Here is a 25,108-nt window from a genome sequence, read left to right as displayed (position 1 = left end):
CACCCCACACACACACATACATACACAGTCCGGCACAAATAACACCCCTTTATTATTACAAAATCTTTTATTACAAGATCACAAGCATGTAATTCTGTAACATAACAATATCACACTCAAGCACACCATACGACATTTTAGGGGAAATGTTCAAATTAAACTATACATTACACCCCTGTTATTACCCTACCAGCCACACTCAAACAGGCCTTACTTCTGCCGGACCCTGTATATACCCTTATCACCTGAGGTAGCTCTTCTTTCAGGAGCTGAAAGGAGCTGTTTTAAAGAACCTTAGGTCAAAGAAACTGAACCAGATCTAGAACTCTGACCTCCCCCCTCACCTCCCTGCCCCTCACCAGCCGTCTCTTGTCAAGTGATCAGACTGTCAACCAGTGTCTCCAGGGTCGGGTTTCAGGTCACCTGGGGTGTATAAAGATAGGTGCCAAGCGCAGGCAGCAGAGACAGCAGTGAATGGCAAGGGGGCGGTCCGATTCCTGCTGCCACCTCCTAGGAAGGAGCTCTAAGGAGGCCCTGTGCTTCCCCTACCGCGCCTGGCCTCGCAGGTAAGACCCCACGTCCTCCCCTTCCTCCCCTTCATGGCGGCTTGCAGGTCGCAGCCAGGAACTGGCAGGGATCCCTGCCATCGCACTGCAGGGCTGATGGATATTTAGTCCAGCCCCAACCTTGTCGTGAGGGAACTGCAGCCTGAGGAGGACACAGTGGCAGAGCTGGGACTCGGCCCCACCACTCCTGTCACTCACACAGGACTCACCCCTTGCTCTGCTGTGCTTTTGTCTATCCCCATAGACAAGAAGTGGCTTCCTCCTTAATCTGACCCTGAATGCCTCCAGGATTCCTCCGGAGCACAAAGCCCTCTGCCCATGAGGGCCTTGGGGACTCTTTCCTGAGTTGGGATGGTGGAGGCATGTCTGGGGTGAGGCCTGGCCCAGTGTGCATGCTGAGAGTTTTACAGAGCCCACAGGAACTCTCCCCGCAGTGACTTTCTCGGTAGGGACACTGAGGAGGCTTCGCCAGGATGAAGAGTTTAGGCAGTATATCTGAGAATTGGGGCCTCTGAACCCTACTTCAGGGAACTTGTTTCTAATGCAGATCCCCAGACCCCATCCAGACATGAATGGGGATCTCTGGACTGAGGGGTGAGAATCCACTCGTAAACAAGCGGCTCCAGGGATCCTGCGCTCTCCCTGAAGTCTGACACTCTGGGCAATGCAACAGGCACAGTTGTCAGACGGCCCTGGGCTCCAATCCCAGCTCCAATCCTCAGCCTTGGGACCAGCTGAAGTCCTCAAAGACCTTCAGTCCCTTGATGAGGAAGTGGGAATAATCATAGCAACTACCTTAGAGTCTTACAACGGGATTGAATCAGTCAATGCCTAGAAAGCCCTCAGCACGGGGTCCAGTGCGGAAAGCACTCTGCAAGCATTAGTGGGCACCATTACCCCAGGCCATGCAGACCAGAACATTCCATTCCTCAAGTGCCCCAATAGAGCTCCTGGAGGAGGGTTCTGCTGTCAATTTCCTCTCCTACCAGCCAGTGGCAAAGGTCTGCTGGCTGCTAGGTCTCCTTGAGTACCAGTTCGGGAGGCTGGAGTAAAGAGGGAAGGAGGTTGGGGAGCACCGGCCTCAGGGCAGCCCTTTCCTGTGCCCACCATTAGGACCTCCCCAACACCAACCCCACCTTGACCAGTGGAAGTTCAAGAGCCCTCCCCAAAAGGCGTGGCTTTTGACCTAAATCCATGTGCATCCACTCTGCCTCCAGTGGGTGGCTCAAGACTGCCTCTGGATATGCTCCAGCCTCACCCCCGGGGCAACGGCTCTTGACCAAGCTGAAGCTCCACCACCTCTTGCTGTACCATTCAATGACCCATCACTGGTCTCTGAGCCCCCCAGCTCCCAGTCTGTCCTCAGCACCTGCACCAGCATGCTCTCATGCAGCTCTGCTAGTGTCACTCCTCAGCTTGAAAACCACCACCCTCTCTCCGCCGCCAGCTAGATTAAGTACAGCCCGGGCATTTGAGGCCCTCCACCAAAGGCCACTGTGGGCACCTCCGATTTCTCAATGCCTCCTTCAGCAAGTAGGTTTCCTTGGTCAACTCTTCCTCCCAGGGCTCTTCAACTCCCGGGCCATCCCCATACCTGGTGGCACAGAGAAGCAGGGTGAGTCAGCCCTGTCCCCGTAATTGGTGTCCTCCATCTCAGGGGGAACCACAGCAGCTAATGAGCTGATCCTACAGGAAAGTACAGTATGGGACCAGGGGTAGCTGGAGACAAAAGGAAGTTCAGAAGGGAAGTCTTGGTGGTTCAGGCCCCTGGCCAAGCTCCCTCAAGAAGGTAAATCCAGCCTGTCGGACAACGCCTATGAAGTGCCCCTTGCCAGGCCGGCATGTCACACAAATGCCTTGGTGTCTGTCACATAGCCCTGCTCACCTGTGACCTCGGATAGGCCATCCCACTTGTCTGGGCCTCAGTTCGTAACTCTGAAAGTGAAGTAAAAATACCTAACTTGTAGGGTTCTTCTATTAGAGTCTGCAGAGCCACCAAAGGTTTTGAAGAAGGCACACTCTGACAATCAATAAGAAACACCAGGGAGCACAGCCCCCCAGGGCCTCCCCGCTCAGAGGAGCCAGCACCTCCTACTGGGGACGCAGCCAGCCCTGGCAGCTGCTGGACTTCTGTAGGGCAAAGGGGAGTGCAGAGGGGGGAGGGTGCTGTTCCCAGAACGACTGCACAGGAACAGCTGTTCCCCAGCCAGGCTCAGCTGTGCGGACAGGGGCTTCCACGCCATCCTCCCAAGGTGCCAGGTCCTTCTTGGACCCTCTCAAGAAGGCACTGCAGAAAGGCAGGAAGCTGGACTGTGGGAAGAGCCCTGCAGAGAGAGCCAAGACCTGACCGTGCAACCTGCAGAGGTCTCCACCTCTTGGGACCCATTTTCCTCACCGACCGAAATGGGCAGTGACACCCACCCAGCCTTCGAAGCCGTCAATGAAAAGGCAAGGTGGTGGACATCCACACCACCACAGCCACTGGGGCCCCTGCGTAGACTGGTGAAGGGAGCCTTGTGCCATCACAAGAACCCCGATGGAATTCTGTGAATTTGAGCCGTTCTCTTTCCATCTTAAGCCTATTTTCTCATCTGTAATGGATTTAAATATCCTTCCTTCTTTCCAGGGCTATTTTAAGCCTAGCATGGCTGAGGGAGCCAGGGTCTGACACACTAGTGGCTGGGAGCACTGAGCAAGCACGTGCCTCTGAGTCTCGGTGTGCTCACCCAAGGCAGGGGAAAGGAAGAGACGGCCCCCTTTCGGAAGGTTATGAGAATTCTGTGAGATTGTGTGTGAAGCTCACACAGAATCCCAGCAGCCATTCCCCCCTCCCCTGTCCCTCGAACACCCTTCTCCAGCTGCCGAACACTCTTCTCCTGCCTGCCTTTGCAGGCCTAACTCATATAGCCCTCCAACCAGCCCCGCCATGAAATTGTTCTAATTCTTCCTCAAAACTAGAGAGAGGGTCTTTCCCTCCTGTGAGTCCCTTCTTGATAGTTCCTTCCTCTGACATCGGTCCGGCTCATCTTGCCCTCCTGTTACTTGTAGGCATGTCTAATGCTCCTGCAAGACTCCTTGAGAGTTCCTTGTGGGCAGGTCACACACAGTGTTTTTACCCATCTCAAGATTTCCCGGGCAGTGCCAAGCACAGAACCCTGCATGGGGTGGACCTCTTGGAGGGGTCCACGGGCCATGACAAGGACTTTGGACTTTTTTCTAAATAATGGGGTCAGGGGGTACAGTGGACGTTTTCCAACAGGGAGTGCCACGATCTGACTTATGTACACTTGGACGCCAGGTTGGGTCCCCTCCCAGAAAATCACTTCCTCCACCTGCTGTCGTGGCCAAATATCCCAGAATCAGCACACAATTCTCATTACAGTTCAGTGACCATTAACATGCATACAACCATTATATGGAAGTTATACCAAAATTTCAAAAGTTTAAAAAATAAAAATAAAATTTTAAATGCAACTTCATGGTAGGAAAGATCAAAGAGATAAGGCAGAGTTCAGTGACCGGTTTTTATCAGTCTCACCCACAGAACTAAACACGGCAGTGCCCAGGCTTTGTACTCCCACGGCCCCCTTGGTGCTGAGGGGGGATTGGGGGCTGGTTGGACAGCGCAGGTTCCATCAGCCTCCTCTGGCCTGTCTCCTGCAGCCTCCTCCCTGCACCAGTGCCCAGAGCTGCAGAGTGGCCCCCTGTCCTGGGACCTGCACCGGGCCCTCCAGGGACTGGGAGAGACTTCAGGGACCATGGTTGGACTAAAGCCTTCGGAGATGCCTCCCACAACAGCCGTGAAATTCCTAGGGGCGGGCTCGGCTGCCTGTTTCGCTGATCTCCTCACCTATCCACTGGACACGGCCAAGGTCCGCCTGCAGGTAGGTGCCCTGTGGCCAGGGTCGTTATTCATATCAGAGGAGGCCCTGAGTTCTCCACCACAGCACTTGCACTGTCTGCCAGCAAACTGTTCCTCACGCAGAACCCTGAGCAGGCCACTCACTGCGCTGCTTCAGACCCTGGGCCGCCCCTCCCCGTCACCATCGCCCAAGATAAAGAAATCTCAATTCCTCGGCCTGACGTGACAGGGCCTTTCATGGCCCAGCCACAGTTTGTAAACCATAAAGAGTAAAGTGAAAGTAAGGAATTACCAGGTGACCTAGAGCAAGCCTGACCACTGTAGTGGGAGCGGCAGTCTGGCCTCCATTTGCCCTGGGAGCTGGGAACTGCTGCACGAACCCGTTATTCTTCCGGGATATGGCAGCTGTGGTCGTGCTTGTCTCCAAGTCCAGCCCTAGGCAGGCCCCTCTGAACACAGCCCCACCCACCCCCACCAAGCTCCTCACACCTGGATGGGGGTGTCCTTCAGATCCAGGGGGAGAACCAGGCAGCACAGATGGCCCGGAACATCCAGTACCGCGGCGTGCTGGGCACCATCCTGACCATGGTGCGCACCGAGGGTCCCCGCAGCCTCTACAACGGGCTGGTCGCCGGGCTGCAGCGCCAGATGAGCTTCGCCTCCATCCGCATCGGCCTCTATGACTCTGTCAAGCAGTTCTACACCCCTAAAGGAACAGACAGTGAGTACCCAGTATCCCACGGACACCGGCGGGTGGGCAGAAGCAGAACTGGGGTGTGTGGGTGCAAAAAGCAGGGCAGCATAGACTCAGAGGCAGGGCTGGGGTATGGGACCTTATAACAGACACTCGTGAGGAGACTCAGAGCCCCAACAAGAAAGTTCCAGAACCTGATCCAGGAGCAGAGGCAGGTATCAGGCAGGGGCAGCCCTGCAGAGAACAGCATCAGGCCCAGAGAGGCATTAGGTGGTGGGACACTGGCCCAGTCTGTCCCCTCTCCCCAGACTCTGGCATCACCACCCGGATTTTGGCGGGCTGCACCACAGGGGCCATGGCAGTAACTTGTGCCCAGCCCACGGATGTAGTGAAGGTCCGATTTCAAGCCACCGTACACCTTGGCCCCGGGAGCAACCGGAAGTACGGCGGGACAATGGATGCCTACAGGACCATCGCCAGGGAGGAAGGGGTCAGGGGCCTGTGGAAAGGTAAGTCTGGGCTCCAGTATCAGGGGGCCTTTGGCAGAGCTTTCCCTACCCTAGGACTTAGGCAGAGAACTGAGCAAAGAACGTACTCTGAGCAAAGAGCATAGTGTATTCCAGTGATTCTGAAAAAATATCCCAACACAAAATAGCCCCTGACCTACCACAATGCCCTAATTCAGTTCAACCTGCCAGCCCTTCACCATGTGCAGGCTATTGGGAGGGAGACAGAAATAAGTAGAAGACACCTTCCACTCTCCCAGGGAGGAAGAGAGATGCATCAAGGAGCTTCCCTACCACGGTGCAGGGCATGCTGGGTTCAGGCAGAGGTGCAAGTCCACAGGCAGAAGAGCCCATGTGGGCTCCAGAGGGAAGGTGACACGTAAGCCGAGCCTCAAAGGCTCAGTGGGCTTTGCTTGTGTGGAGATTGCACGGAAGGGCCTTCCAAGCAAAGGTCTGAGAGCAGTGACTGCAGAGCATGGAGGAGAAACAGGCAGCAGCGAGGAGTAGGGCGTAGGGAGATGCTGTGAGGAGGGAGCTCCCTCAGGAACACAGCTTTAGGGTTCCCTCTGGTGTAGGTCTCTCCCATTTGGAGACCAGGGGGACACATGAATCCTTGCAGAAGAAACAGGGACCTAGTGAAGGTTAAGAGCAGGACCCCTGGGCCCCAGCTCTGGCCCTGCCCTCACTTGCTCAGTGCCCTACTGGAGCCTGGCCCTCCTCCGTGAAACCCAGCGCTGGTCGTTATGCCCTGCTCAGGCCCTGCCCTCACACTATGCTCTGTCCCTGTTCCCAGAGCCCCGCCTCCCTCTTCCAAAGGAACACTTCTGTTCTAGCTCTAGACAAGTCTCAGGGAGGTATATCTAAATTTTGATAGATATTGCAGATCATCCTCCAAAATGTGGCCCAAACAATCACGGTGGGCCTTTCTGTTTCCTGCCTCTAAGGAGGACACGGATAATCTGAGAGGTGTCGACACTAGAAAATGGGTAATCTGCTCAGCCGAGGTGGGCTGTCTGAGACCACTGGAATGGGGCACCAGCCCCCCAAATGAGGGCCTGTGGGGGTTCTACTTCTCCTACTCCCCACTTATCAGCCCCCACTCCCCTTTCTAACAGGAACTTTGCCCAACATCATGAGGAATGCCATTGTCAACTGTGCTGAGATGGTGACCTACGACATCATCAAGGAGAAGCTGCTACACTACCATCTGTTCACTGGTGAGGCCCTGGGCTCCGGGCAGACAGCGCACCCCCACCACGGCAGGGAGGGAACCTGGAACTCCAAATAGTGGGCACCACCCAGAGGCAACTGGGCTTTAGAAGGAGCAGAGAGAGGATCAGGGGCTGGTACATCATTGTGACGAGTAGAAAGAAGCCAAGGGCCAGGGTTCCAGCCCAGCTCCACTTCTCACCACGCATTTGTGAGAGAGGATCACCTACTCTGACTTCAGTTTCCTCGAACAGGGTGGCTGGGCTGAATGACCTTCCAACTCTGGACGGCTCTGTTCCATCTTACGAGTACTCACCAGAAGCTCCACCCAAGGCAGTGAGAAAGATGCAAAATACTATCCTTATGCTCAAAGGGCTCACCACTTAACTGGGGACATATGATAAGCTCACATATGTGAGCTTATCACATATGTGAGCTTATCATATGCTCACATATGTGAGCTTATCACATATGTGAGCAAGGAACAGAAAGCAGGTGTACCCCCACCTCACAGCCCAATATTTGCTCTTCCCTTCCCTGCCACAGACAACTTCCCCTGCCACTTCGTCTCTGCCTTTGGAGCCGGTTTATGTGCCACAGTGGTGGCCTCCCCAGTGGACGTGGTGAAGACCCGGTATATCAACTCGCTCCCAGGCCAGTACCGCAGCCCCCTGGACTGTATGCTGAAGATGGTGGCCCGGGAGGGCCCCACAGCCCTCTATAAGGGGTGAGCTTCCCCTTCCTGCCTCCACACTCCCTCCCAGAAAACTCAGGCTCACTCTCTCCCTCCTCTCTCCTCCCTTTCCCTCCCTTCTTCTCTTTCCTTTTTTTCTTTCCTTCCTTCCTTTCCTTCCTTCCTTCCTTCCATGTAAAATGTCCCTACCATGGGTCCATCTGGGGATGCAGTGGTGAACAGCAGAGATATAAATGCCACAAAGGAGAGTATCAAGAACAATGGAAGTTAAAAAAAAAAGAAGAAGAGTGAACCAAATTTAATTCGGAGAGTCAGGGGAGTCTTATCTGAGCAAAAGGAGTCCAGGCAAAGTGCTGTCCCCACGCTTACAGAGCAGGGGAGAAGGCGGGAAAGGTGGTTGGTGACCCTGAGACTTATCCCCAACCCACCACCGCAACTGGGGATCACCACTGACGGCACCTGAGGTGCCCAATGTGGGTCACGTGTTCTTGCTTCTGTGTCTTAGCATTTACTATTCCCTCTGCCTGAAATGCCTTTCTCATGCCATCTGCATGCTCTAATCTTTTTTAAAAAATAAGTTTTTATTTTCAATTAGAGTTGATGTACAATATTATATTAGTTTCAGGTGTACAACCGCAGTGATTAGACATTTATATAACTTATGAAGTCATCACCCCAATAAAACATCACCCCGATAAGTCTAGCACCCATCTGACACCATATATAGTCATTACCATATTATTGGCTGTATTAACTGTGCTGTTCTTTACATCCCCATGACTGTTCTGTAGCTACCAATTTATACTTCCCTTTTTTTAAGTTAAGAGTTTTGTTATTTATTTATTTACTTACTTTTAGAGAGGGGGAAGGGAGAGAGAAAGAGAGGGAGAGAAACATTGATCAGTTGCCTCTCGCACATGCCCTGACCTGGAACAAAACTTGCAACCCAGGCGTGTGCCCTGACCGGGAATCAAACAAGCAACCTTTTCCTTTGCGGGATGACACCCAACCAAGTGAGCCACACCAGTCAAGGCCTGATTTATACTTCTTAATCCCTTTACCTTTTTCAGCCATCCCCTCAACACCCCTCTGGCAACTGTCAAAACACACATGTTCTAAATCTTAGCTGTCCTTCAAGACTAGTTCAAATGCCACCTCCTCCTCAACACTCTCAAGTCCCCTGTGAGCTTCACCAATACTTTCTTGACACCACTTGCATGGTATTTACCACCTCTTACTTTGTGTTATAGTATTTGTTTGTTTATCCGCCGTGCTAGAGTGCAAGCTCTTTGAAGCCAAGGACTGTGGCTAATACGGCTTTCATCTCGCAGAGTTCCAAGCACAAAGCCAGCACTCAATACTTAGGTTACTAACAATCATCATTATTGCTAAGTCCCTGAGTGTTAGGCCTTGCGCTAAGCACTTTACATATGTTATGTCAACAACCCCCTGAACTGGGCAGTATTCTCCCCAGTTACTGAGGAAGAAACTCAGATCAAGTAACTTGTCCACGGTCACAAAATGGCAGAGCCACTTCCCAAACCCAGACCATTAGCCACTGAGTGGTGTTCATTGAATTACTGAGCTCTTTCCTTAGCCCTCTCACCTCCCACCACTGATGACAGTTTTCTGGCGCCCAGTGTTAGACTGAGCTCAACAAGCAAGCATGTTCTCCACCCTGGGAATGACATCATCGTGTGTGTTTCCATGAACAGACTGGTCTTTTCCTATAAGTGCCTTTGCCTCCACCATTACCATCTCCAGCTGTAGCAACTTGTCTCAGTTTATTATTTTACTTGGCAAACGTTTCCTGAGCATCTCACGGGGGCCAGCCCTTGTGCTGTGCTTCCCTTGAAGAGCAGCAGACAAGTAGGTGACGTCTACTGAGCACTTGGGGTTACTGGGCCTGTAGTGTGTGCGGTACATTAACTCATTTGATCCTCACAATAATTCTATGAGGTAGACACTGTTGTTTTCCTCCGTTTACAGATAAGGAAACAGACTCAGAAAGAGATTAACTCAACCAAGATCATGAAACTAGAAACCAGTAGAGCTAGGATTTAAACCCAGATCTGACTCCAGAGTTTACGTTCAGTGCCCCAGTGCTGCTATACTCCCTGTGAGGGGACTAGGCAGAGGGTTCAGGAGAGGCCTTGGCATGAGGTTATGGCACCCAAGCTGATTCCTACAGGGCCAATAACCAAGAGCCAGACGAGGAGCGTAGGGGACATGCCAAGCAGAGAGAGCAACATGGGTAAAGGCATGGAAATAAGGGTCTGGCAGGAGCAGGGAGGACCGGGAGGGATTAGCAGAGAGAGGCTGAAGAGGAGGGCATGGGCCAGGTGTCAGGCTCCTCCCTGAGTCTGTGGGGCACAGCTGAGGTGGGGACTCTCTCCCAGACATGCTATCACCGGACAGGCAGGCTCTCTGGATTAGCTAAATTTGGTGCTACACCATCTTCACCCTGTGGTGCTTCGCCTTCTTGGTGCCCTGGCAGGAGCCTCATCCAGGCTGACCACTCAGAATGTAAATGAGCCCAGAAACGTCCAGCAGCAGAGTGGAGTCAGGTGGTTTAGTAGAGCAACTTAACCCCCTTGGGTCTTAGTGTCTGCAAAAGACAACTGGTGACAATCATTATCCACCTTATGAGAACGGCGAGAGTAACTACCTGAAATAGTGACCTCACTAAAAATGTTAGTTATCTTTCCTGGTTCCAACTTCTGCCTAAATCCCTTCGGCAGAGAAGAAAAAGACTAAACCAATCCCAGAAAACCCTCCTGACTCAACAAGTCGAGGTCGGCCGGCACTACCGCTGTGGTGGGGAGTGCACAGCGGGGGCTCTCTGGGAGTTCCGCCCACCCCGCCTGATGTTGGGGTTGTTTCTCTCACCAGATTCACACCCTCCTTTCTGCGACTGGGAGCCTGGAATGTGATAATGTTTGTAACCTACGAGCAGCTGAAACGGGCCTTGATGAACGTCCAGATGCTCCGGGAATCTCCGTTTTGAATAGGACAGGCCACTTGGACAGAACTGGAACAAAACTAGTCAAGGATGGAATAAATCAGCAGATCTGCACACACAGAGACAGACCCACACACGTTTACACTCCTTCTTGCTGCTGACTCCAGAATCAGGAGGAGAGGAGGGAGGAGTCTTGTCTTCAGTGCGTTGGCTTAAGAACATTTTTTGTTTTGCACTGACACGATGGAAAATAAATTATATTAATTTTTGAAACTTATTAGGTTGGATGCCTAACATTTAGGCTAGAGAGAACAAACCAAAACAGACCCATTTGGATAAAATGGAAGTTTGTAAGCTGAAAAATCTAATCAGAAGGTGAAAGGTGAGACTGCAAGCATTGGACGGGAGTGGCTCACGGTGACCTGGCAGCCGGCTACAGAGTGGAGAGGGACCCTGCCAGGCAGCACGAAGCTTGTGAGTGCAGCCTGCAATTAGAAGGACCGCCAGCCGTGTGTGCAATGTGTCTGCTGTGCAGAGCCCACTGGGATCCTAGGAAATGTGAGAAAAAGAGAAAACTCGGAACCTGTGCCAAAGGAGCACTGCTGGGCCAACGTGAGGCTGCAACTCATGAGGCTGTGACTCATCCCTGATGACACTGAGAATCCAGAAGACTGCCTCGGTCTCCTTTCCTGTAAAATGGGAGTAAAAATCCCATTCCTGCTACTTCACCAGGGTAGTGTGATGATCAAGTGGGGAGCTGGAAACACTTTATAAAGGCAAGAATTCTGTACAAATGTAAATATAAGGACTAGGCCTTGGGAAAGGTGTTGTCGGACAGTGAAGAAGTGCCAGGGAGGTTTCTGAAAGAGGGCTGACCAGAGGTGTGGCCAAAGGAACCAGGAACTCGAGGACAGAGCATGCCAGGCGGCCAGAGGACGCCCCCTCCCATGCAGCCCCGACTCCCTGGCTGGACTGGGAGTCACCTTGAAGAGTGTGGAGGTTGGAGAAAGAGAGTTAAATGGCAGGACTGACAGTCAAAAGTAGCAGGACTCAGAATTTTTGGAAAATTATTATGACTTAATAAAGGAATTCACACCTTGGGTATTCAAATGAAAACAGCCTCTTTTCTGCCTTCTCTTTCTTGGACAGAATTTCCCTTTCTCACTTCAGGCTTCCTGTTTGCAAGGGCTGAGCCAGATTTGGCCCCACACACCCACACAGCCCACCCCACCCCACCTCTCTCCCGGCCTCAGCACCAGGGGGGATGTTCGGCAAGTCACCCTTCCTACCCCGCACTGACTCCTCTGCACCCCGGGGAAAAGTGAATATCCACTTTCACTCAGCACTTTCCTAAGTTTAAATTATAATTTCACATCATCTACATATACAAACTGGAAAGTACAAACAAAAGCAAGAAACAAAAATTACCGATTTAGTGTCTGCTTTGGCTTTCAAATAAAATTCATATTTAAAAATTTGTTACTTTTGACCTGACGTGCAATTGTGTGTCTGTGTGTGTCGTTGGGGGCTGGTGATGAAAGGAGCTGGCGGGGCAGAGATCTGAGGAAGAGTGTTCTGGGAAAAGAGAACAGAACAGTCTGTGGGAATGAGCCTGGCATGTTTGAAGAACAGAACAAAAGCCCGTGTGGTTGGCATGGGGTAAATGAGGAGATGTACGTGAGATCATTCATTTACTCATTCATCACATGCGTAAGAGGCTGAGAAGTCAGAGGACAGCCAATTGTTGGGAGAGCTTGGCAGGAAAAGGAAGGAGAAAGAAAGTCCTGCCCATTCAATCACTCACACACTAGAAGGAAGAAAAGATGGAAGACGGGGGGCGGGGGGGAGGGGCATTGCAGAAGGAAGGCCCTAGAGAAAACAGAAGAGCACAGAATAATGAGTATGGGTGGGATGGACCAAGCTAGAGAGAATGAGAAACCTAGAAATAAAAGAGAGTTATACAAGCAAAATTTTTGAAATGGAGAGAAGCCAAATACAGGCATTCTCCAGTCTTTTCATTGAGATTCGAGGAATGGTCACATATGAGAGCAGGTTAGTGGGCCTGGAGAATTATTTATGAGAGAGATGATTTTAAAAGCCCTTTCTTCCCTTAAAATATGATTTAATGAAGAAACTTAGATCCTCTGATACTCCTCTGTTCTCTGTCATGCTGAGGCACCCGGGGCCCTCACCAGAAAGCGCACAGGCATTCTAGAACATAGAGAGTGACACCTCCCGCAGGCTCCCCTCCACTGTCGCGGGGCCCTTGCAGCACAGGTGTAGAGTTCCACATCAGGCACAGCCACCCACGAAGCAAGCTGCCTGCCAACACGTGACAGGGTCTTGGAAATTCACAGAGTAAAATATGCAAAGTGGGTTGTCCTCTACATATTCACAATCAGTTATGATGTGGAAACATAATTTAAACATGTCAAGAAAGATGGATGCAAATACTTTGAGGAACTATCACAGTCAAGATTACTTCATGCTGGACCTTCACCATTTATTGCATATTATGGTAAAAGGCCTGAAGATAACACCATTCTTGTATCATACTGAAATTACAGAGGACATTATGAACCATGAGAAAATGTGTGCTTCATTGCCCAGCTTTACTAGGGTTGGCTAAGTTTTTTGGCATAAAAGTGTAAGCAACACATTGATATAAATCAGTATAGATCATCAGATTTTTTTCTTTTTAAAGTCTGAAGAATGTTCACAAATGTGTCCATTTGAAGAATGGTCACACTGTCTACTAATAATGGCAGTGGGAACTGCCATAGAGGTATGGTGGGGGTGCAAGCTGGTAAGACCACAAAAATGACATAAAGATGTGCACAGATATACCACAGATAACATCGCCCATTCAGGTCCTCAGCTCTCTAGATCGCTAGATCACAATGTGATATATGGTTTATATAACAATTATTTACTTAAATATATCAGTATCTAATGACAATTTTATTGTCTTGATTATTTTGTAATGAATTGAGTGCAAGATGACTAAGCGATGAAACTTTCAAACTAGATTTCTTTCAATAGTTGAGCATGTTAATATTGCAGAGCTTGCAAATGTCCTCGAGACAGACTTTTCCTTGTTAAGAATGGTGTTTCCACTGTGGCGGGGTGGCTCAGTCATCCTAAACACCAAAACTTTGTGAATTTGATCCACATCAGGGCATATACCTAGGTTTCAGGTTTGATCCCTAATTGGGGCTCTTATAGAAGGCAACTGATCGATGTTTCTCTTATATCAATCTCTCTCTGTCTCTCTCTCTCTCTCCCTTCCTCTTTCTCTAAAATCAATAAACATAGTTGGGTGAGGATTTAAAAATGAAAAAGAAATATATTTCTTAAAAAAAAAAAAAGAGCCCTAGCTGGTGTGGTTCAGTGGATTGACTGCTAGCCTGTTAACCAAAGGATCTTCAGTTCAATTCCTGGTCAGGAAAGAGGCAACCACACATTGATATTTCTCTCCCTCTCTTTCTTCCTCCCTTCCCTTCCCTTCCCTCTAAAATAAATAAAATCTTTTTTTTAAAAAATGGTGTTTCCATGTATTATTGATTGGGCTTTGCCCATAAGAAGAGAGAGAGAGATAATGTGGATCAACTTCAGTGTTTGGTCTGTAAACAGATTTATAAGTATTTTTATCACTAGATGACGAGGAAAGTAGGAGCTTTGTCAACTCTGATACTGATAAAAATCACCAAGGTCCAGCTGACACAGCCAGTATAAGCAGTGTGGGTTTCTCTACAGGATCCACAAAGCTTATTGATTTCCTATTTGATTCAACTCTTACCTTTATAATGATGGGCAATCTTTCACCAAAAATTGGCAAATTTTTGGTAAGTCTCTGGAAACCTTTCTTACAGAACTAGAAAAGGTTCAAAACACTGGTAGAGGAGTGCAGAGATAGTTAGATCAGGCACTCACTCTGAGAAACACAACAGTGCCTCTGCGTATTCATAACGATACAGCCACACGACTGCATAGCCAGAACAAGCCAGTTGTGGTTTTCTTCTGAATCTCTTACGCTCTGGGAGCCTATTGATTTAGACCCAGCAATTTACAGCAGAGTTCTAAACAAAAGTTATACATTGCCTCTTTCCATGGCTCCTCTCACTAATGGATTCAGTCCATCAGCGGCTAGGACTCCCCAGAATATTTGACCAGTTATCTAGAAGTCACTGCCCAGAAGTCAGATCTTCATGGATTTTACTGTCCAAAGGTACAAGACTTCAAAAACCATCAGATATATTTCAGGGTTATTATTGAGCATTAATAATGTTTTTGGAGTCATAATCTCTATTTCAGATGAGCTCAGATGTTGAATGATGGGATAAGAGAAACCTTTTCCATTTGGTAAAACAACTACAAGGAGAGTTTGCTTGTATCAATACGGGTATCCATAGGCATTACAAATATCAAGGAACAAAGTAGGCTTGCAGGGATTTTTGTGTATATGTCCTCATGTCTATGCTTCCAGTCAACATGCAAACAGAAAACTTGGTGCTGCTTGCGGTGAGAAAGGAGAACTTGACTTAATTTCCAGCTTAGAGAACATGAAAGTGCAGAATCATCGTAAATGGTCATCTAAGGACTCAGCAACAAAACAGAACTCTGATGTTGCCACAACAGAAGCCAACTGGTTTCCTCTCAAGATGTTTCTCCTTTTAATTCAGAGCTGTTTAGCTGCTTAGCTCTGAACTGAGAAAGTCTGTAGGAAAACTACTGTAAACAACCTTTGCAGAAAAGAAAGACTTTAAAAACTCTGGCTTTCCATTAGAAAACTCTCGCTACATGCCCTTTACTTTGTTCAGTCATTCTAGGAAGGTGCTTCAACACTGGATATTCACAGAGGCAGCCTTTTCAAGTGTGCTTTACCACCTGAAGCTGGTCTGGCTTTTGCACTTGAGTTTACACTGACACAGCCAGTATAAGTAGTTTGGATCTCTCTCTACAGGATCCACAAAGCTTACTGACTTCCTATTTAACAGGACCAGCAGTGGATGGGAGACCTCACAGTGCCAGAAATAATTTTTTAACTTGACTTTTCAATTTCCACTTTGCTTCTGCTTCTACCAGGGCCATATGCTCGTGTTTTTCTTTCCTGAGTGAATGAGAAAGGGACTATGTAATAAACCTGACCTGCTCAGGGGCACCATGTGGCAGGCTCGACGAGCTCAGTGACCGAAAGTAACCACACAGGATAGTCTGATCACAAATACCTAACTAGGCAGTTCATATCAGGCAGTCATATCCCAGGCGTATAGCAAAAGTCAGCATTTACCCTAAGTGAGCCATGACCATTTTTCTCAGGTATCTAGGATAACATAAGAAAATGTCAGAAATGTTGAAACATCAGAGTAATTTTCTTTTCTAGACTCCTTGAAAGCACAACCATAGACATCAGAACATAAGACCACCAGAGCAGGAGACCACAGAACCCCTCATTGTTATCTTGTCCCCCCATACCATCTCTAGTACTGTAAACTTTGTTAATTATCCTGTACCCACCAATGTATTGTAGAAAAATGTTTCTCTATTTTGCTTTTTACCCAGTTGTAGAGGTTCCTCTGCTTTACTTTCTCCCACCTTCTTAATCTACCATCAGGTTTCACAGAGTACCTTCCTTATGTTTTCCCCTGATTCTAAATGCATAACAGGAACTACAAAACTGCCGTTCTCCAGAATATTTTCTTAATCTGTTGAGATCTTGCCCCTGGGCATCACCTAAAAACTTTAGTTGAAATAAACTCTTATAAAACTTTTCTATAGGTTGGGATGTTTTTTCCTGGACATCTACTATAATTATCCTTCCCATTCCAGCTATAGTTTCCTCAGCGGACAAGTCCTTCTGCTTGTGGACAATACAGAAAACACACGCAAGGAGCCCGGCTGACCAAGATTTAAGGGAAGGCTCACCACTTCCTAGCTGTGTGATATTAGGCGGGTGATTTAACCTTCTTGGGACTCTTGTTTTCTATAAAATGGAGACTAATACCGGCCTCACAGGCAGTATCCACACTGACCCTGAACATAGTAACTGCATTCACCAAACGCTCGTTTCCCCTGGTCCTCCCAATTTCACCTTTCAAGGCACTTTCGACAAAGCCCAAACTGCACATATTGAGCCTGTAGTATATGTATATATCGGCCCTTGGAGTGTTGTGGTACTAAAACACAGGAAATACCTTCCTGGGATGGAGCTTAGTGTCCTCGGGGAGACCGCTTCCCTTACAGCAGTCCTTGGAGGCAGACAAGGATGAAAACAGCAAGGGACAGAGGGTACACAAAACTAGGGACACGGAATTCAAGGGCGAACAGAGATCTAACGCTCGTGCTTGTCCCGGCCGCGGCCCGGGCCCTGTTCGGCTGTCTCACTCATGCGGCGCTGACCCGTTCACGTCGCGCTTGGTGTCCCATCCCTACCCAGGCCGGCAGCCCCGCCGGGTCTCCAGGGACAAGTTGATCCTCGGCGGGAGGATGCAGGAAGGCCAGCTGTTCCCAGCGACCGTTGGCGGTTGCCGGACACCTGTGCTGCAGCTTGGACTGGCTCCTTCCTCTGACTGCGCAGTGGCATCAACCAATCACCAGCGAGGCCGGTCGGAAGGCCCCGCCCAGCCGGGGCCCGCGCCCGCGCCCGCGTAAGGCGGGAGAGCGGTGTGCCGAGGTTCGGGCCAAGGACTGGGCCTGTGAAAGAAAGGAAGGCGTGCACTTAGACCCTAGGCTCTAGGCCGCTGTTAGAAAGAGCCATGGCGGGGAAGGTGGGAGCAGAGGCGTGTGCGACCCTGGGCAGCCTCTGCTTCTTTCCCGTCGTCAGTCTTTCCATTCTCACAATGTTGGCGGAATGGGGGAAGGGAGTGACCACGGGGGAAGGAGATCTAAGGGGTAGACGCGGGGATCCTCCGCCCTCTTGGAAACTGGAGTGGAGGAAAGGGCGCGCCCTGAGGGCCCCTGCGGAAAAGGTTGCGCCTAGAAGCCAAAAGGCCCGTAAGCCCCGCCCCTCCCCGCAGGCCCTGCCCCCGGGACTTAAGTCTCCGCGGCAGCCTCAACCAGCCCCAGCTGCAAGCCTCAACCCTTGCGCCTTCGCATAGAGTACTGTCTGCGCTCCCTCCGCGCACCCTCCACAGCACACAGACGGAGCCACCCGCTCTCTCGTCTCTTGTTCTCCCTGCGGCCCGGTGAGCCCTGCCCCAGCCCTGCTCCTGCTCCACTTGCTCCACGCTCGCTACCCCGGCCGCAAGTACCCGCACGCTTCCCTCTCTAATTTCCCTCCTACGCCCAAACTATTTTGTATTTTTGCTCTTTGTCCGACCCGTCTTTATCTCTTCTTTCACCCTTTTCCTATCTCGCTTTTGTTCTCTACCTCTCGCGTTCAATTGGCTGTAATTTAAACCTTCACCCTCCCACTCCCTTCCCTCGGCCAGAATGCGCAGCCTGCCTTGGGTGGGGACCCTCTGGCCCCTCTGCAATGACTGGAATGATCTCTCCCTCCCTCAGGGGCTCCTGGCCATTGCTGGGGCTATTTCTGTTGGGATGTGGGTTTGAGCTGCTTGAGCCGGCTTCTGCTGGGCCCCATCCTCCAACCTCGCAGCCCTGCCCTGGGGCCTAGTGGACTCGGAGCGAGTCTCTGACCCATGATGACTCCTGCCCATTCCGCTCCTGCTGACTGGGCTGAGGAATGCTTTCCAGAGAACTGCGGAGTTCTCTCGAAATTTTCTGCCACAAAAGCAGAAGTTTGAAAGAGCCAATGTGTTACACTAAGAGCAGACAGGGCTGGGGAGGGGGGAAATTACTGGGTTCATTTCCCTCCTCCATCGTGTGCCCTTAATTGCTCTCCAGCAGCCCTGGGGAAATGGATCCTTCCTCCTAGGCACGGAGCGGACTGTGTACCTTGGGCAGGGCCCTTTCCTTGTTGGAGTGTGGTCCTTTAAGGTGAATTTCCTTCTGAACTCTTCTCCCTTGCTATTATCCACAGGATACATAGTATGAACTTTAGGTGTTTCGTCTCCCAGCCATTTTCTATGGAAAACCAGCAAGATCGGGCCATGATAGCTGCTGGCAGCTTTGAAGAGCGGGACACCTTTAGAGAAGCCTGATCTTAGAGGCCTCAGCGTGAGACCTTACAAAGCCAGGTAAGAGTCCAGTCTAGGGGGGATCTCCAGATGCCTCCTAGCCCTGTAGTCTGGGGTAGGGGTGAGTGGTCAGCAGGACATTAACAAAAATAACTACCCCCCACCCCTGGTGAAGCTGCTCTTCCTAGTTCATGTGACCCTGGTCTCATTCTGGCTCTTAAGCTGACCCTGACAAACCAAGGATAATGGCCCCCATTTTACACAGGAGGAAGTTGAGGCCCAGATGGGACAGTGGTTGGCCCTGGGTGACCCTGGGAATCAGGAGAATGGGAACCTACTCTTCTAACTACATGTTTCTGACTCCAGTTTTGACTGTCCCTGAGACACAAACTAGAAATGAGATATACTATTTTTGGACACTGAAACTGTTGTTTGCTGGGGAGTGTAAAATATGATTAACTCTTTCTAGGCCTGAGTTTTACTAACTCTTCATAGTAAGGTCTTTAGCACAGATGACCTTTACCCCCCATACTCATGGCCCTGAAGGACCTGACTTGTGGCAAACCCAAGGCAACATTCAGAGTGGCAGCTGAGTCTCGGCACTTGTCTTTGATGTGGGCAGGGGTGGGTCCTATTCTGTTCTGATGCTCACTACAGCCTCAACCCAGCCCAAACTCAGGACGAGAGGCTAATGTCATCATGTCTCTGACGCCCAGAGGAGGGATGCCATTTGCCTTCACCTTCTCAGAACGGTCGTGCTGGCACAAGAGAATTTGGCTGTTGGACTTGGTTGTGAAAAGCCCTGCCTGGGCCTGGGCCTGAGCAAACAGCAGGGAAGAAATGAGCTGGGCACTAGTACAAAGCAAAGAGCTAAGGCTTTGGAGCTGTGCAAGTGGCTCTCTCACCAAGTTCACTCTTTATCTCTAATGTGGAAGTAAGGGCGCCTCACAGGGCTGCTCTGAGGGGTACGCCCAGTAATAGGGTGCCCCAGGCAATGGGGTGGAGCACCTCCCAGGGGATGGGGGTGTCAGAGCAGGGGTGGTAGAGGGTCTGGAGCAGCTTCATCAACCCTCTGTGCCATTTGAGTGCCCATCTTCACTGAGCCTAAAGTGAGCCACAGCTCCAATGAAAGGGAAATAAGCCCTGCCCTGTAGGAGTTTCTGGTGCACTTGAGCAGTGAGTAGGCTCTAGACTTCCTTATTGGCCCCAGCTACTCAGGCGAAGAAGCCCTGGAGCTGTTTGTTTCCATGGGTCTCTGTGTTCACAGCCGACTCCCTTTGCTGGTCAGCTCTTTCCTCCTGGCCCCAGCAACTGGGGCAGCCAGTTAGACTGGGTTCAGAGCAGCTGCTTCTACAAAATCAGAGAAGTGAGCTCAGGGGAGAGAGAAGCAGGTCATCCTTCCCCACTGGGGTGCTGGGCTCACTTCCTCCCTTAGGGGGGCGGGGGGCGGGGGGGAGGGCAGGGTGTTGTTCCAACTCTGAGAACAAAATGTAGCTTTTGGTTTCCTGTGTCACTCTGTATCTCCAACTTGCATCTCCCGGTCCCTACCTCTTTTGTGGTGAAGACATGGGTTCCCCTGTGGTAGAAGAGGGGAGATGGTTTTCCTTGAGTCACACAGCAGGCCGGGGAAGAACGTCAAGCACCTAGGCACTAGGCTGAGCCCTGGGAATTGCCCAGCATCCCTCAAGTTCCGGCTAAACGTTACCTTTTCCAAATCTGATGACCCACTCTTCCTCACGTCTCTCCTATTGGGAGTGTTCCCTCCGCTGCAGTTTTAATGGTGTGTCCTGCAAGCCCCAGTGCAGCCTGAGTCACCTGCCCACTCCCTGTGCCAGACAGTCGGGCCCTCTAGTGTAGATTCTTCTGTATCTCAGTGAACCAGGACCTAGTAAAGCAGTCTTGAAAGAATGATTCAGGAGAACCCAAGCTATGTGCGGGCTGGGAAGGAAATGAACCAGGTTATCCATTCCTTTTCTTCCAGACTTAGAAAATTCCAGACCCATAGAAACCTCTCCTGCTTAAGAAACCCAGGGCATAAGCCTACAGGTTTGTGCCTGTCAGGTTCTGGTCTGGCCGAAACCTTTTCCTCACTTCTGTCTGCTTTCCAAACAGACCTGCAGAAGCAGGAATGTGGACATCATCAGTGAAATCTCTGGACCCAGCAGACAGAGGTCTAGGCCACGGCCTGTTTGAGACAGCACTAGGGTGTCTGTGATCCATGGTGAAAGGGAGGGAGCTCTTCACTAAATTTGGGCCTCGCAGGCAGGAGTTGCTTCTTCAGCCCCTATTTCAGTACCTCTGGAACTCACTCCTGTCTTCCCTCATAGGGTTTCTCTGGTCCTTGCTCAGGAAGGTGGTGCTGCTGGGGAAGGAGGGGTTGGGGGTGATGAGCAGGGAGGGCCAAGGCGTACTGATGATGATGGGGCTTCTCTCTCCTTGGCTTAGATTCCGGCAGAGTTCCTCTATCTCGTCTTGTTGCTGGTTGAAGGTGCCCCCTTCTCCAATTTTCCTTCATCTTCTGGGAGGTAGCAGGAAATAAGCATCATGGTTGGGTTCAAGGCCACAGATGTGCCCCCTACCGCCACTGTGAAGTTCCTGGGGGCCGGCACAGCTGCCTGCATTGCAGATCTCATCACCTTTCCCCTGGATACCGCCAAAGTCCGGCTACAGGTGAGGGGATGAAGCCTAGGAGTCTTGATGGTGTCTAGTCTGTTCCCCTCCCAAGATGCAGATTCCTCGAGGGCCAGTGGGGTGTTTGGGACTGTACATTTGGAACCATATGGTGGGAGATGGGGATGGCAACCTGCCTACCCCCATACCTGTCTTGGCCATGCAGATCCAAGGAGAAAAGCAGGGAGCAGTGAGAGCAGCAACCTGTGTCCAGTACCGCGGCGTGCTGGGCACCATCCTGACCATGGTGCGCACCGAGGGTCCCCGAAGCCTCTACAACGGGCTGGTCGCCGGCCTGCAGCGCCAGATGAGCTTCGCCTCTGTGCGCATCGGCCTCTATGACTCCGTCAAGCAGTTCTACACCAAGGGCTCTGAGCGTAAGTGTGGAGCAGGGCCTTCAGCCCCTTGGCCTTTTCCTCTCGGTGATGACTGATCCTAGTTCATTTTGCTGCGTAGCTCCTTTAGGCCTCATGATCCTGAAGAGGATCAGAGGAAGGGAGGGCTGGAAGGGCCCTGATTCTCCTAATGAGTCCAGAGCTTGGGCTGTGCCAGCTCTAAGCAGGGGTCCTCCCGTGACAGCCCTCACAACCGCCTTGAGAGGAGGTAGCACTGTCCCTGTGTTACAGGTGAAGATACTGAGGCTTGCAGGGGCTGGCGGGAGGAGGCCTTGGCCAAGGGCACACAGTGGGAAGCCAGAAAATACACCCAGGACTTTAGCTTTCAAGGCCAGCACTTTCATTTCTTCTCCACACACCATGCCCGTGCTGTTTTACACATGTGGGAACTGAGAACCCAGGTCACGGGTTGGCTTTTCCCAAGATGACATGGCAGGGGGGAGTAGATCCGGGATGAGAACCCAAGTCTTATGTCCCAGTCCTTGGAAAAGCCGCTCCTCTCAAGCCTAGGTTTTCTCATTCATCAAGTGGAAACAGTTCTGGTTTCTCAGGACTGTGGAGCAGGTTCAGTGAAGGGAATGAAAATACTCTGTGAAAGAAAACATTAAGTCTCTCTCTGTCCTACTCCCTGCTGTATCCCAGTGCCTTGCAAGTAGTAGACACAGTAGTATTTGGTTTGATGTGAGGAGTTCATAGAGCAAGAGCTGGTTTGGATCCTATTTCCGAAAGGCAAGAGGTTATAGTCCCACGGTGTATTTGGTGAGGAGAAGCAGAAAATGAGTCCGGGCCCAGCTAGACGCTGACCCCCACGGTTCTCCCCCGACAGACGCCGGCATTGGGAGCCGCCTCCTGGCAGGGAGCACCACCGGGGCCTTGGCTGTGGCTGTGGCCCAGCCCACGGATGTGGTAAAGGTCCGGTTCCAGGCTCAGGCCCGGGCCGGAGGCAGCCAGAGGTACCAAAGCACCGTTGATGCCTACAAGACCATTGCCCGAAAGGAAGGGTTCCGTGGACTCTGGAAAGGTGTGTACCAGATGTTTCTTCTTCCCTTTCTCCTTCCTCCCCCATCCCTGGTCTCACATAGGTGCCCCTTCCTTCTGTAGGAACCTCTCCCAATATCGCTCGTAATGCTATTGTCAACTGTGCTGAGCTGGTGACCTATGACCTCATCAAGGATGCCCTCCTGAAAGCCAACCTCATGACAGGTGAGTCAGGGCAGATGGTGCTGGGTCTCATCCTTCCCCCAACCCAGGATCGGCTGTGGGAATCGGGTTGCCTGAGGAGCACATCTCTTCATCCTCTTCCCCTCTGCTTGTGGAGGGAGTTCTCTCTCGCACTGGCCACCCTGAGGCCAGTTGAGGTGAAGCTCCCACTTTGCACACTGAGGCCCTGAGGCAAGGTGGGCAAAATGTTGCTTAGGTCCTGGGGAGGCTCCCAGCTGGAACCTCCGTCCCTCTAAAACCACAAGACCCCAGCTACTTAAAGTAATCTCTTTCCTTCTGGAATGATGGAGTGAGGAGTCCTGACTCTTCTGCCTGCTCCTCCTCCTTGACAGATGACCTTCCTTGTCACTTCACTTCTGCCTTCGGGGCAGGCTTCTGCACCACCGTCATCGCCTCCCCTGTGGATGTAGTCAAGACGAGATACATGAACTCTGCCCTGGGCCAGTACAGCAGCGCTGGCCACTGTGCCCTCACCATGCTCCAGAAGGAGGGTCCCCGGGCCTTCTACAAAGGGTGAGCCTGTGGTCCACCCCACCCAGTTCCAGGCCTGTGATCACACAGGTGGGAGAGAGCCACCTGGAACTGAGTAGCAACCAAGCGTTAAGCAATTTCTGATTATGGTCCTAGTATTTCACCAGCCTTCTCTCTCACGCTCTTAACTCCTTCCTCGCCAAGTTGCTACCTTCTTGAAAGGTATTAAAATGGAGACTCATAGGGTTCTTGGTCACAGCCACAGAGCTGTGAGGCTCTGGTCCCTGGGCCCTCCCAATCTCCTTTGGGACAGAGAGGCTGGGTTGGATCGGGTGCCAGGGCCCCCTGGGGGAGCAGGAGGTGGGGGTGCCCCCTGTGACCTGTGTTTCCTCCCTTCTAGGTTCATGCCCTCCTTTCTCCGTTTGGGTTCCTGGAACGTGGTGATGTTCGTCACCTATGAGCAGCTGAAACGGGCCCTCACGGCTTCCTGCGCTTCCTGGGAGGCCCCCTTTTGAGCCTCTCCTGCTGCCGGCCTGACCACTCTGGCTTGGCTTTGGCTCCAGCCAGGCCCTGCTTCCCTTTTCCTCCTCCCTCACTCCGCACCCCTTCTGCTCCCATTTCTACCACCCCCTGCCCTCTCCCCACACTCTCACCTCTCCTCCCACCTCATGTCCCCACGGCCTCTCAGTCCTGGTGGAGTGGGTCCCAGCTGACACTGTGGGAGGCCTGACACCAACCAGGATCCCAAGCCTCTCAGCCCGGCTCTTCAAGATTCTGTCCCCAAGCCCAGAGAGCACATCACCCATAAAACAAGCTCAATCTCGGTGTCTCCTCCCTCTCTCATAGCCGTCACCAGAGATCTTAGTCTAATGGTCCCTGTTGGCACTTGGTGGGCAGGGGAGGAGCTACCCTGACTTGGAAAAGTGGGTATGACCCACTTTCTACCTGCAGTGTCCAATCTAGTCCCACTGGTTCTGTTTCCAGACCAGGCCCCAGGCTAAAGTGGCGGGTAAAGGAGCAGCCCAGGGTCACAGCAGTGACTGCCCTCTCCAGGCTACTTGAGCTTTTACCCCACAGTGCCTGGTACTCCAGCACTGCCTTTCCAGCCCCGGAGCTGGCCTCAGGCCTGTTTACCTGTCTGCCTGCAAAATGAGAGTGTTCCTATCTGCCCCACAGCTCTGGTGCTTTCTGGAAGATATAGAGGAACTTGGGAATCTTAGGTGCCGTGGGCTTATTTTACTCCCTTTTATGAATGGGAAACCTACCCTAAAGTCCCAGACCTACTGAGGGCAAGTCGGGCTGCCTCCTACCCTCCAGGTTCGCATCCATCCTTAGAGACAGTCTGTTGCACTGCAGGGCACACATCTGTCCTTGGCCAGAGGGCTCTTTCCGCTTGGAGGCTCACCCTGTCCCCAGGCCTGAGATCCCAAATGAGCAGTGACAAACCAAGGCTTAGGCTGCACAGGGGTTGACACCTTTCTGTCTCCCTACCACCTGTCCTCAGACAGAAAGCAGGTGGGCAGGACTGCTTTTTCAAGAGGTCAGTGACTCTGAGGTCCCAAAGTCCTGAATTGTATCGTGCAAGAGTTAAGCCACCCTGGCCCATCTTGTGGATGTCTGAAGGGTATGAGGGCTGAGAGGTTGTGTGGCCAAGAACACACAGGACGTCGTCAGCTGATCTGAGACCAGGACTCCTGCCTCCCCTGGGGCCTCCATCCAGGGACCTGCTGGGGCAACTATGGGGCCAGGCAGAGGAAATGACCTCACAGTCTAACAGGTG

General features: G+C 51.4%; 2 protein-coding genes and 1 pseudogene across 2 annotated transcripts; all 3 read left to right on the top strand.

Moving 5' to 3' along the window:
• Positions 1-438: 438 nt before the first annotated feature.
• On the top strand, positions 439-11,970 carry UCP3 (uncoupling protein 3). The gene is made up of 7 exons (XM_045817818.1): positions 439-566; positions 4,230-4,450; positions 4,939-5,149; positions 5,431-5,631; positions 6,744-6,845; positions 7,384-7,564; positions 10,424-11,970. Exons 2-7 carry the CDS (start codon positions 4,325-4,327, stop codon positions 10,536-10,538), a joined length of 936 nt encoding a protein of 311 aa, XP_045673774.1. The 5' UTR covers positions 439-566; positions 4,230-4,324; the 3' UTR covers positions 10,539-11,970.
• Positions 11,971-13,232: 1,262 nt separating this feature from the next.
• LOC123805332 lies at positions 13,233-17,144 on the top strand (annotated as a pseudogene).
• Positions 17,145-17,521: 377 nt separating this feature from the next.
• UCP2 (uncoupling protein 2) lies at positions 17,522-24,153 on the top strand. Its single transcript, XM_045818164.1, has 8 exons — positions 17,522-17,677; positions 18,475-18,631; positions 21,017-21,241; positions 21,408-21,618; positions 22,463-22,657; positions 22,738-22,839; positions 23,190-23,370; positions 23,729-24,153. Exons 3-8 carry the CDS (start codon positions 21,116-21,118, stop codon positions 23,841-23,843), a joined length of 930 nt encoding a protein of 309 aa, XP_045674120.1. The 5' UTR covers positions 17,522-17,677; positions 18,475-18,631; positions 21,017-21,115; the 3' UTR covers positions 23,844-24,153.
• The last annotated feature ends 955 nt before the right edge of the window (positions 24,154-25,108 follow it).

Source organism: Phyllostomus hastatus, unplaced genomic scaffold (genome assembly GCF_019186645.2).
Source record: "Phyllostomus hastatus isolate PE091 unplaced genomic scaffold, TTU_PhHast_1.1 phas_scaffold_317, whole genome shotgun sequence".
In the NCBI taxonomy this organism is placed as follows: domain Eukaryota; kingdom Metazoa; phylum Chordata; class Mammalia; order Chiroptera; family Phyllostomidae; genus Phyllostomus; species Phyllostomus hastatus.
Note: the sequence above shows the minus strand (reverse complement) of the source record. Positions and strands in the feature narration are given on the sequence as shown.